The sequence below is a fragment of the Ascidia mentula genome, chromosome 5, assembly GCF_947561715.1.
Source record: "Ascidia mentula chromosome 5, kaAscMent1.1, whole genome shotgun sequence".
Classification (NCBI taxonomy): domain Eukaryota; kingdom Metazoa; phylum Chordata; class Ascidiacea; order Phlebobranchia; family Ascidiidae; genus Ascidia; species Ascidia mentula.
In genome coordinates this window covers 18,799,518-18,812,855 of record NC_138570.1, presented here as the reverse complement: position 1 = coordinate 18,812,855, position 13,338 = coordinate 18,799,518, and the positions used below count along the sequence as shown (strand labels likewise).

At 37.1% G+C, this 13,338-nt stretch overlaps 2 protein-coding genes across 3 annotated transcripts; both read left to right on the top strand.

Annotated features, from left to right (window-relative positions):
- The first annotated feature begins 2,207 nt into the window (after positions 1-2,207).
- On the top strand, positions 2,208-7,868 carry LOC145901832 (uncharacterized). 2 transcript variants are annotated; one of them, XM_082989635.1, is made up of 11 exons: positions 2,210-2,914; positions 3,171-3,233; positions 3,490-3,572; positions 3,636-3,722; positions 3,961-4,129; positions 4,566-4,731; positions 5,436-5,588; positions 5,657-5,759; positions 6,095-6,529; positions 6,696-6,739; positions 7,373-7,868. In XM_082989635.1, exons 1-10 carry the CDS (start codon positions 2,851-2,853, stop codon positions 6,708-6,710), a joined length of 1,338 nt encoding a protein of 445 aa, XP_082845761.1. In that variant the 5' UTR covers positions 2,210-2,850; the 3' UTR covers positions 6,711-6,739; positions 7,373-7,868. The 2 variants fall into 2 exon arrangements, with proteins under 2 accessions (XP_082845760.1, XP_082845761.1); XM_082989634.1 differs by lacking the exon at positions 6,696-6,739 and having other exon boundaries at positions 2,208-2,914.
- Positions 7,869-8,824: 956 nt separating this feature from the next.
- On the top strand, positions 8,825-12,949 carry LOC145901833 (uncharacterized). The gene is made up of 9 exons (XM_082989636.1): positions 8,825-9,149; positions 9,307-9,363; positions 9,559-9,728; positions 10,015-10,186; positions 10,737-10,902; positions 11,108-11,260; positions 11,519-11,636; positions 11,840-12,241; positions 12,518-12,949. The coding sequence occupies exons 1-9, from the start codon at positions 9,101-9,103 to the stop codon at positions 12,530-12,532; spliced, it is 1,302 nt and encodes a 433-aa protein (XP_082845762.1). The 5' UTR covers positions 8,825-9,100; the 3' UTR covers positions 12,533-12,949.
- Positions 12,950-13,338: the final 389 nt, after the last annotated feature.

The following is a 13,338-nucleotide window of genomic DNA, read 5'->3' as shown; positions in this document are numbered from 1 at the left end:
GGACACTCTCAATGTTTTTCTTATGTTAATGCATTAGCTAATTTATATTGAGCGGATTATTGGTAAATTTTCGCAAAAAAAGGTTTTATTAATTTTTTCCAATCTGGATAAGAGGTTTTCGCAATGTTTGAACTATCGAAGAGTGACTCAAAGTAGAGTCTCATGAACCACCTCATGCTAGGTAAGCATTATTAATTTATGAATAAGTCTGTGTAACATAGACATCAGTGAAAACTTCTCATTAACGCGAAGAAAAAGATGATACATTGGCACCTGACTAGATAAACCTAATGGTTTTATGTTTGTTATTCATCCACATAGTACCTTTGAAAGCAAAATAATTCTACTTATTATTTAATATATTATTTAATTTTAATCCAAAACCACAAACAACAGGTCGTTGCTTTGTTAACATCTGAATGTTAACATACGCACATATTTCTATGTTTCACAGACTTATATTTGGATCTGGAATGCTGACCTGACTGTGAGGTGGTTCTTCATCATTTCCTATCATCTTCCCAAAGCTAATGTGTTATAAGTGGTCAAAACCCAAATTTGCAGCAAGAACAAAAAGAAATCAAGTGAAATCTATATTAGCAGAGCTTAGTTTTCAAATTTGTGCAATGACACAATTAAGGTAAGGTTAACATAAAGCAACATACAGGCTCTACTGTTTGAAACTAGACCCCATACAATAAATATGACAATTTCCGACCAAAGTACATTTAAGGAAGTGCCTCCGATACGGTTTTGTTTGTTTACAAAGTTTGTGATTCAGTGGGAGTATTGACAGTAACAAAGTTCAATACAACGTTTAAGGAACCTTTGACTTTGTTACCAGCCATACACTGAATACTCCGAATATTAAAAGACTACAACGTCACCATAGGATTAGTGACAGTGTGTATCCCAGCTGCCCAGCCAGCACACAACAAAATAATGGCCTACGTTTTTTTCTATTTCCACAACTTGCTCAAGAATAATGACAATTATCAATAGCTACTATTAACAATTCTGGATCCAGGTTTGTCTAAATTTGCAGCCATCAACTATTTACAGTCGCTACAACATTAAACAAAGACTCCTAATGATGAATGACATCCTTTTCACTTTAAGACTGTGCTTTTCATCTAAGTGCGGGTGTTTCCAATATTGTTTGCAAATAACACGAAAGCAAACGATTGAAAAAGCATGCCTTTTTCGTTACAGTGTAAAAATTAGCTCAATATACGTTTAGTTTTTTTTCGAAGGAACCTTTAATTGTTTTGATAAATCACGTTTAATTCGCACAAATCTCACATAAAGACAGAATAAACATTACCCGGATAAAAAGTTTTGGGAACCACTGTGCAATCTGCTTTACATAAAAATTTTAGATTAATTTTTGCCATTGATAAATAACGACTTTTATGGACACGGCATATTTTTCCGTGTTTCTGTAATTTATACCTTGGGACAGTTTAATAAGTTTTAAATGAATGCTAGACATAAAACAACCGTATTGCCATCTAAAACATCGGATGACCAATTGGCCATGAGGTTTTGTTTCTGCATTCAACCAATTGCTGTTCAACTGCTTCATAAATGATTGCATGCTTCTCAAATTCTGTAGTCTATTTGAAGACTTTGAACTTTTGTCAACTGGCGATTTTTTTGTCAACTAACATTCCTCTGGTCATTGAAGGGTTGGGACTGTTGCGCATATTCGCTCTGACGTTGTAACTCCTCGACCCAAACAGTTTGTAAATCACTGTTTTACGTTTGGTAACCAGCACAGTTTGGATTAAAACAAACTGGTTGCTTAAAAGTGATCTTTACGTTTTCCTGTGTGCAGGTTAATCTTAATGCACTCCATCAAGGAATGTTAATGAACTGAAAATAAGTTTAAATTCGTGGTTAAATATGAAATACGCCTGAAAACGTACTGAAAAAGATACATTTAAAAAAAAGGCGCTTTCAAATGATACTGGTTTTTGAAATAAAAATACAACGGGAGTGCAATAACCCCCCTACACATTGTGCATATTCCTCCTTCCCCTCTCTGTCCTCGTTTCGGGTGTTGAGGTCACGGTTTTGACCCCGAGATCAGTGATGCGTAGGCCGCTTGACGAATCGCAGGCTCAAAAAGTCATTTTTAACTCACTGTCCGAGTACAGCAACAGGGACAGTTTCAAGATAAGACAAAGATAGTATGAGTATTGCTTTTTTGTCCGCGGACCACAAAGCAAAGCTGACTTTTAAATGTTTATGCGAGTTAAATATAAGGGAATAAATAAAGTTATCAGTTACGGATTAATAGCCAGGCATGAGTGTGGGTTGAATCACTTTTTTCGTAGACCACATATTGTTACATCATTGTACCGTAGGAAGTAACTTAACAAAGGAACAATGTGTAACATACTTCTGTCCTTGTAGATTTGTACATTTGGTGATTACATTATACGTCATATTCATTAAACGACAAGAGACAATAGCTACATGTTTAATTCATATCGTATTGAAGAATGGATGCTTATTACATCGAAACAGGAGTTAAATACTGTCGTTTGCAACGTTAAGTTTATCGTTAAACACTCCTTTAGCACGAAGCTACAGTCGTGAGTGTCGTATTTACACCAATTTTGATTTTATTTCGATAAAGTGTAGGATTTCGCTGAGACTCGGAAGGCATCCAACATTTCAAGTGTCTTTCAATACTTCGAGTGCTTTTCAAAACCATCCTAGGTAGTAGAAAAAAAACATCCTCGGTATTCAGGATTCAACCGAAGTAGCAAAGACAATATTTTTGTTCAACTGGTGTCATTATACCAAAGTGACGTCATCTTATCGGTTGAGTGGCCGTCAAAAATGTACGTCAGAGTGCGTAGGATGGAGGGCGTTGCTGGGTTGCTTCTCTATCAAGTCACGCTGGGTGAGTTTAAAGAGTTTCCTTAAAAGCTTCACGGCAGAGTAATTGAAAAATGGGCCAAGATTGGGCAAACTGTTGCGTTTACGGCTTCTATTCCATTTTTTAGCAAATCTGCAAAAAAATCTACTTTTCGTTCAATTTGGAGAAACATTTGTTCATCGTCGTTACCAATACCTAAAAGGGGATAGAAGTTTCATGATCGTAGCAAAATTAATTGTTTTTTTCCCTTACACTTATTTCACAAACTATACTTTTGCAGCTTGGTGTCAAATTAACGGGAATTATCCGTTTGTGACGGTTCCGGATCAGCAAATTCAACCACGTGAGTTTCGGTGAATTTAAAAACGTTTGAATAACAACACGAGTAAATGTGTTACTGATGCTGCCAGGCATATTTATTAAACTTACATTTCTTACCTCCTCATGAAGGCTGTTGCATAACAGCCGAAACGTTGAGAAACGTAAATAAAACAAAGTTTGCCAGAAGAGCAGTATTCAACGAGAAAATGTGTGTAAACAAAATCTCACAACGAAAAACAAACAGTTGAGTAAAAGCTTGTTTGTTGATTTTGTCTCAGCCAACGGCACAACCAAAGTATTCACAACATCCATTCTTCTGCATACGACGACCACTTTCACGGATCAGAAGTTTCTGGTGGCGGTGAGATTATGCCGAGTTTATTGGAAAACTGCAGGTTTTTTTCACGTTTTTACTTAACTGCAGGCTCGTCAATTCTATAACGGAGCCTTCAGTGGATTTCGGTCGGTCGGAAATGTCGTAACAACCAATCAGAACGCGACACAGAGACAGGTTTTCAATTTAAACCTTTATATTTTTCGGGATGTTATTGAACGAGTATTATTCTGATGTCGTTTTTTGGAAAATTGTCAAATCAGTCTAAAGAATTATAATAATGTGCGACCAAACCAATGTGAGGTTCCGTCCTTTAACATAAAAACTTTGTCTGTTGCCTTCAGACATGCAGATAAGAACATATTCAATTAATAATGCAAAATACTCAAAAATACGCATTTCCTTTGATGTACAGCTTACATATGACGTCACATACGATTACATCACTCTTCGTAACGACGCGGGAAACGGAAGTAGCGTGATATCGGAGAGAATCGGAAGAATTCAAGCCGTTAAACTTGGACTGGAGGCGAATGACGTCAATCGTTCCTTCACCGTCGATCTGCAGTCGTTCCGTTTCACAGGTCGAGTTTAACATATTTGCTACCGGAAGGGGATTCGAACCCTTCCTATTCGGTTCCGTCATCTCGGTTGGGTTTCTTGTATGCTGAAAAATGATTCATTTTTCCATAGCAGTGTTACATGAAACCGTCATATTACCGCCACAAACAAGCTGCCTGAATCTGGGAATTATGGGGTTCGATTAGAAAAAAGAATGCGGGCCTGTATTTCACGTAAAAACTATCTTAATTCCATTGTTTTGTTTTCGTGGTAAAGGCAGTTTGGTCAAATCGTCCAAATGTACCTAAGGCTTGAATTATTCAAACAAACACAGCAAGTTGATTGGATGTTTTTTTTTTTAAAAAAAAAGCATAAAACAAATTAAATTTTTATTCTTCCTGCAGGACTACGATACACACAAATAATTTAATAAGATTTTGTATTTTCGTCTAATTCTAGGAGACAGTATTTGCGACAAGGTGCCATGCCAGCAAGGAGCGTTTACCCATTGTAACGAAATAACGTTCGCTGTTGACGTCACATGTAGATCATCGTGCAAAGTAAATTTCTGCAGAAACAATGGATGGTGTCATCACTACAACGGAACAGTACAACCAGTCTGCAGGTGCACTTTTGATTCTTCGATAAACAGATTCTTTCGGGTTTTTTTCCATCAATCAAAACTGAGAATTGTTGTTGCTAAAATGCAACCGAAACTTCAGTCACATATTCAATGTTTCTCTAATTGTTTGGGCCGTTTTGCTTCTGCGAAATGTTGGCAAAGTCGCAGTATATGTTTTCCACGTGTTTCTGGCACGTTAGTCCTACATTGGCTATTAGGGTTACCAGCATCGCTTTGGACTAAAAAAGTACACTGCTTTTTGATGCCGAAATATTTGGTTTGTGTCACAACTCTGTACGAAAAATGTCACATTTCACCGATCACAACAGAAAATATTACTAAATTTAAGATAAACTGAATCTAATATAAGCACGTTTTATAGAAACAAGTACAATTGCGGAACATAACTAACGGTTTTGTACATCTTTAATATGAACAGAATAGCCTATACAGTGCTGGAAAACTTCATGTAAACGTTTCGATTGTTTTCTACAACCATTATCAATACAAAAATTGACAAAATACATTTCTGAACGTAATCTGTACTTAAAGAATCGTAGACAGCAAATTGTCACTGAAATACTCGTCCCTTCGAAAGATTGTATCTGCAATGTTTTTAAAAATGTTTCCAAAAGCTTAAAAAAAGTTTAACTGCATATGCCTTTTTCAAAACAACTTGACAAACATTTGTCTTTACATGTTTCAAGCTGCCCGACGAACACGATTGAATGGTATATTGGCCGACACTGCGAAACCTACATCCACATTTGGATTCCAATCGTCGTTCTAGTTCTAGTTTTCCTTTGTCTGGTCGTGATCATCGCCATTGGTATATATTGCTACAACCACGTCAGAATCAGGTGAAATTTTGTCGTGACGTTTTTGCACGGTATGACGTCATTCAGTGACATCATGTTTTTGTCAACAGAACTTTTAAACCTAAACCACAGAAGCAGGTTCCCGCGCAACTCAAACAACAAACAACTATTATCAGGAACGGGAATTACCCTAAACAGGGTGATCCATTGAAGGTATCGTCTAATCAATACAAGTTCTCCTTGATATTGCCAAAGCCTCGCGTTCATAACAATATTCATTGTTGCATAATCGGGATTCGAATCCTTGCCATCTGGACAAAATCGATCAAAATTTTTACTCAGTAAAAAAAAAGAAGTAAAACAAAAAGAATGGCATGGGCAATAATGATGTCCTGATTGTGTAAAATTTTAGGCCAAAACATTTTCCCAACCCCATCTGATCCTTTATTCTCTACTCTTGCGAGTTTCAAATGTTTTGGTTCGCAGACGAATTTCAATCGATTGAGTTATTTTTTTTCATATTTAACAAACTGACGTTGAACCTCCAGGAAGCGCATGCTGCCGCACTGAAACGTTTCAAGTCGGCCCAGGAAGAACAGAAGATGAATGGAGAGCAAAGAAAAGAGGAATCCCTTCCGGAACCAGCACCTCCTCCTCCTCAAACTAGCCCACCTCCCGACTCCGTTGTGTCATCCCACAGAACGGATGAAGCGGATGAGCAAAGATCTTCCTCATTATCATCAACAAGAGGAGGAACGCCGCATAAAGCGTCACCACATTATGACGACATAACTAGCAGCACAAGCACTGATGATGATGATGACGTCACGGACGGAACGGATTCGCATCACTATTCGTCAGCTGACCTGCCCGGTGGTTTTGATTGGAGGGCGCCCATTCGAGCTTCATCCAATCACAACTCAACAGAAGAGAGGGCGCCAAAATATTCGGTTCCCAACAAAACGCCGAAAACACAGGAACCGGTAAGATTTTTATTTGCAAAAAATACCTGGGCGTTTTTTCAAATTGTAAATTCTACCTAAAAATCGTTTTACTCCACTTAACACGTAAACGTCACTGATTACGACACATTTAACAAGTGATGTCACTGTTAAGTATGTCGATGTTAAGTTCATACAATATTAACAGATCACCTTCGTTTGATGTCACCGACTAATCGATACACGTCACAGGCGAGTAAATTGTTACGTCACCGCTTTTAGTAGCCCTGAAAGCAGCATGTAGTAGAGTAGAGCTTGGCAGTGCATGTCCAACACGTTGTAGATTGTTGAATGTTCCCTCTTAGTTTATATATGTTTTACACATGGAGGATTTGATCACGTGATCGCCTTCTGTCGCAGGATGACGTTTCTAATGTCCAACGAACCATCATTATAACTTCCTTGTTGTGTCACAATCCCCGCTATTTGGGATTCCCTTATCCGGTTTACATCCCGTGCTTCGAATCCATGATTTAGAACAACAACATTCTTCTGATTTTTGCATGTTTAAATTGCCTCGAATAATTGCAAATGTTTGGTGCAGCTTTCAACATGTCTGCTTCTTTTTTGAAACTTATGCAAAAACTGAATACAAATCTTAACTACATCCACGACTTGTTGGGCAAATTTATTTGTGTATGGCCGGGTCCACACTCACGCTTTGCGCCGGCGGATTCTTTGTTTGTTTCAATGTCCCGAGCGTACGCCCGCACGCCTACGTATAATGAAACAAACAAAGAATCCGCCGGCGCAAAGCGTGAGTGTGGATCCAACCTATTACACTATACTTTTCACTTGACGTTTGAATGATGCTGTTTTTTTTAGGTGAAGGATTACGTGAGCGAATCGATGCTCATTTAACGCTCCAATTGATACCACCTTGCGGACATAATGCAAGAAACACTACAGTCTGTACATGTCGCACGAGGCTTTTTGCTTTTTCTAATCTTTTGTATTACATGATTTTAAATGTGAAAATTGCTTTTTGCCAAATCAACGGAAATAAGCTTACACATATTTTTTTCCGTCAGAGCATTATTGATTTTTTTTGTTTTTTACGTTTGATCAGCATGACACTACTGTAAGGCGTTTTTGCACAGATCCATGGTGGCGGTCGTCGTCTTAAAGTTTTGTCGCTGCTGTGTTTCTCTGGTGACCCCTGAATTTAACGGTTTTCTAGCAGGATGCAATCCATCGCTGACACCAACCTAGACAAGTCTAAAAACGAAAATTTATAAACAGAAAAAATTGAAATTTTAAAACACGAAAAATTCCTCACATGCCCAGAACTGTATTCGATTAAATAAAGCTGTATTCATTGGACGAGGTTGTAATTACTACTACAGATTCAACTGACAGATTTGTGTTGGACTCGTGGCAGACAGCACCCTCCCCGATAAATATGTTGTCCTTTCCCGGTAAAAGCAAGCAAATGACGTAGGAGAGGGAAAAAGGTGGTAACCAAACAGACTTGTCATGGCCTCCCCTTTGTGTACATTCACATCGTTGTGATTACATGCTTCGCTGAATGTATAGAAAGATTATGTCCTGTGCTGTTTTCTGTCAGAGTTCCGTAACTTCTCTTAGTTTCCAGCGTACCACTGCCGCCGCCATGTTGTGTCAAATGTAAATGCGAGCAGTTTTACAAAAGAAAGAGACATGTGGTTAACTTTTGTGATATTGTAGTGAGACGAAATTGTGCAGAGATTCTAAAAAAGTCTAGTTTTATCTTTGGCAATATCATAGGAGGCCAAGGTAGCGAGTTCCAGTTTACCTCAATACCAGTGATCAAGGAATTAGGTTTTTTACTTTCAAATACAACAGAGCTGTTTTCTACACTTAGGTAGCGCATTCATTCAAGCACTGATGTCTGTAAGGATTCCATTTTTTTTGAAGAACTTTTGCTTGGCTTAGTTTTTAAATCAATGCAGTCGTTGCGTTAAAACTTTAGTGGTAAACCTCCCTTCAAATTGCGTAAAAATATTTGTTGTGCTTAGATCATTTTAACAAATTACACCAGGTAAAATACCCGGTACATTGTGTCTTTGTTTGTAAAATTTAATTGGCCTCTCTTAATATTACCGCTATCTGAATTTGAGATATTGTTGATTTTTTAATATTTCGTAGCCTTGCAGCTGTGTAAAAGTATCGCGTAGTGAGGTTCGCGTCGCAGTTTCATATTCAAATAGTATTGTGCGCATTTTTTTTTGAGCTGCGACAAAGCGTAGTTCCAATTCAATTGTTCGTTTTACCACAGGTGCCTGTGACGTCACAATAAATAAGATAAAGTCGATAGCAGAGTGAAGGTGGTAGTTAAACGTACAAAGGATAAGGTGAAAGAGATTTTAGAGTACTGCGAGCGCGCAACAACCAGCACTTTGTGAATTCTTTTCATGGTTTGTTTGCTTTCGCAAAAGGAAAGCGACACTAAAATAGAAAAAGACAAAACCGTCTTATTTACAACTTTACTTTTCCCCAGCTACAGCAAATATTGGATCGCATAGTTGGTACTGTGACGTCACAAGCCTACTCCTATGACGTGAAACATCAAAAATGGAACGATGCTTATTTTTCTTCCTGCTGTTTTGCAGCATTTTCGCAGGTGAATGGTAATATTGTTGGTGACAATAACGATTGTTTAAAACGGTTGATGTGTGTAGTGTAATTGTAAAGTAACTGTCGTATGGATTTTTTGTGTTTTAAATATGTGTTTTAAATATGTTCACCCTTACATTTTTACCAATTGGATTATTGTACAGTGTTCGGACAGCAGCAGAGAAACGATCTTGCTTTTGTTTCGGAAATACCAGCCCTCGGTAAAATTCCACGATTGTACACAATTAACACATATGTGTAATATATGTAATGCTTACATTTTGCGTTAAATAAGTTCACTGCAAAACAATTTTTGTTCCAACAAAATCCTAATTACTGAGTAATCACTTGTTTATACAGTGGATGTGATAAGAGTTTTGATTTAAAAAATGATTGTCGCATGTTAATTTACGCAGATCCAAACTTCATTAAGAGCTACCAGACGACTGTAAGACTAAACTCGACCGGGAACGATACAGAAGCTACTCTAAATGAAGCTCTTACTCAGGTTATCACCTCTTACTACAACTCCAGCGTCATGCCGATCCAATATCCAATCGAATTGACCAACACAAGCTTAAACAATGTAAGCCAGTGTTAGTAAATAAAATTGATCAAAATCTGTTGCGAGTTTTCTTGTTTGTTTGTCTTTCAGCTAGTTTTTTGTAACTGGGTTTGAAAAGAATTTTTACGATTTACGAACCTGTGAGCCCAGCGTACGTGTTTAACTACCAGAACGTTCGCCTTGCTTAAAAAAGGAGATCATTAGTATTTATTTTGGAAACATAATTGCATCGAACATACAAGGTCAAATTTGTTTCTAACGGTTATTTGCAAAGGTTTAATTTTGCATTGTTATTTTCCTCTTGCAGGTAACGTACACTTTCAGTTATGTTGTTTCCTACAATTTCTCTTCCCTTTCAAATCTTAACAACGACGAAATTGTGACAGCAGTTAGCAACGAAACTGTAGTAAGGAATGCTTTCGAGGCAGATGCCAATTTTTCAAACAATTTTATATGGGTCGGTGGTTTTACTGTTTCAGGTAAGCTGCATATAGTCCGCGTGTAGTATTTTATCGGCCCAAAATATATATCATTTTTACATAGATTGGATTTATTCTGGAGAGAAAGTGCATAATTTTACAATATTAAGTTATCGCTTTTATCAATTTCATTACATTTTAGCCTAAATTTTACAAATTACCGGGGCCGTAAGTGCAAAAAGAGGAGCACCACTAAGCTAGTTTTAACAAGGTTTTCTGAGCAATTGTCTGGTATTAATTTTATAGTTTTCGCAATGGGCACGTATTGATGAGCTTACGTGGTGAATGGGCAAAATGGCAAATTACAATAACTTTAAATAAAAACCACATTACCAGGACAATAAACCCTAAATCTTCATCGCTGATTAAATGATAATCGCATTTGTGTTCAGTATTAAACTTAAAAATTACACAGAATTTGCCTTGTTTAAACTAAAACAAAAGTTAGTTTAACCATATATGAATCAAACGCTTACATCAAAATGAATGTCGGGAATTACAATCACACTAAACAACAAAGTTAAAAACGCACAAAACTTTGGCTTTCCAGGAAACGATATATGCACCGGTGCAACATGCAACACATATGCAACTTGCATCAGTAACTCGCTTGGCAATTACGTTGATTGTACGTCACAATGCCGATCTCAACAGAAACAATGCTTTAACAACGCGTATTGTGTGCAAACAGACGGCAACAGTCAACCATACTGCAGGTAAGATTCGTCTGAAAATGGGGTTGGGTCTTAGGAATTTAAAAACTGTATCGGGAATTTTGTATTCTGACACATTACTTGTATCTTGAATATAAATAGAGTCCCTGAGCGCAAATTCAATTATAGTTTAGCTTAAAAACAATAAAAAATTTTAAATACACTTGAAGAAACAATAGCAGAGCTACAAACATTTTTGTTTTGACAGCTGCGTGTCGTCGGCAAACAATTGGTTTGTTGGTTCCGAATGTAAGACAATGCTCAATCTGTGGATGCCAATAGTTTATTTCGTGGTCGTCTTTCTCCTCATCGTGTTGGTTATTGTTGTTACTTGCTGCTGTATTAAAGGCATTCAAAAGAGGTAAGTGACTTTCGCTGCTGTTGAAAATTATCCTGTTGTTGTTCATAATGTTATTGTTGTTGTTATTATTGTTGTTGTTATTATTGTTGCCGTTGATATTATTCCCTTTATGTATAAAATCAGTGATGCTTTAGGTAAATTTTAGGTAAAATACGGTTTCCTAATTTTGTACAAAGTAGAAATAATATTTGTACAAAACACTGTATTTTATCTCGCTTATGTCGGTTACGTAACTGTGACACAAAAACTTGTCGACAGGATTGAAAAAGAAAAACGCAAAGCTTTTATCAAAGCATCAAAGGAAAGAGAACAACCGATGTCAAAAAACCAAAAAGTTTTTGTCACCATAAAATCGGCTTTGGGAATCAAGAAAAGTGTAAGTGATAAATTCTTGGCATATTTCATGAAAAAAAGTAAGACAGGCATCAAGATATATAAACTGGTTTTATCATTGACATCTAGGTCAAAAAATTATTTTTATTTTGTCCTTTGATCGATCTTAATAAAATATCAAAGGCAAAAACAAACATACCATGAACTTTTCTGAGTTATAAAATCAATCACAACAAACACTAACAGAAAGAAAAATCGGAAGACAAAGAGGCAGCGAAGGAAGAGGCCAAAAGCGCAACACCACCTCCTCCGCCTGCAGAAGAAGTAACAGAATTAACTCCTCCTAAACCGGCTCCTCGGACCATGATTCCATCATCACAAGACTCCACTCATGAGCCAACATCTTCTTCATCCAGTGAAATCAACTACGCACCCATCCAACTTCCGGTAGAGACGGAGGAAGATAGGAGGAGCGAAGACTCTTTCTCTTCCAGGGAAGAGGATGCAGATGAAAGATACATGGAACTGATGGAGGAACGACTGGCAGATCTTCCTCAGCCAGGAGCGGGAAATGTTAATACGCCACCATACCAGGAACCGGTTGCCTACGCTGTTGTTAACAAACGACCGAGAAGAGCGGACACATTGGTAATTAGTTTAAATTGATCAATCTGATGCCAATGATATTGTAGTCGTTAAGGTATTAGTTAGAAATCGTTTACCAGCGTGCACAGTTGGGGAATAACTTTTGCGTATATTCCTGATATCAAATATGGTTTCATCACTTTTCCTAATTTTGTTCTGTCAAACCATTTAATTTTTGCACAATTTATTGAGCACATCTAGCAAATGAAGCATACACTAGATAACAAATATTGTTTTCTAAACCAAAAACGGAATGTTTGAAAACATTTTGCTTTGCAGGAATCTACAGTGTGAGTTAGATTCGTCGCGTGAATGAAACAACAACATCTTGTTGGCTCCAAACGTCGATGAAAAAACGAAACATATCATCTGGCCTCCAACTTTTCTGCATTTTCGAGAAACCTCTGTATTTTTTGTTTTTAATGGTTAAGTAGATATTACACTTGCCTTTGTATTAAAAGTTCAGCCACTACCTTTAAGTGACTTGCCAGCACAGCGTTTGCTGTGTATAAAGAGAAACCAAATAAATTCGTGTCAGCAAATTAACAACAAGAAACAATATGAGTAAATTTTCCCGCTATATTGACGATATGTAGAAGTTATCGGTCACTCGTCCATCATGGCATTGTTTATATTTCAAACGAAATCATTTGTTTATTTTCATGGCAGTTTTCTATTACACTTGTTTTGTTTGCAATAAACATCTCGTATTCTTCAATCACTCACTTTAGTGCTTCCCAAAATATTTGATCTCCAGGAATATTTTGGTAAACTAAAAAACGCCTGATAAGCCTGAATCAGCAAGCGTGTTGACAAATATCTGCAAATGATGACCACGTGGCGCAAAAAGAAAAACATTACAATTCAAGAACAGACATGATGTCGAAATAATAGTTTTCACGTAACGTTTAATCGCATTACCCTTTGGATCTTTAGATACAAGTTACAGTGAAATACTACAGAGATCCGTCACTGTACCCAGCTTAGGAACATATCTGAATTATTTTATCATAAGAGATCCTCCCCATAACCTCAAATCATGCGATGTCTCACCGCAAATCGATAAATGCATTTGTTACATTTGAAATCATTTTTTGCCC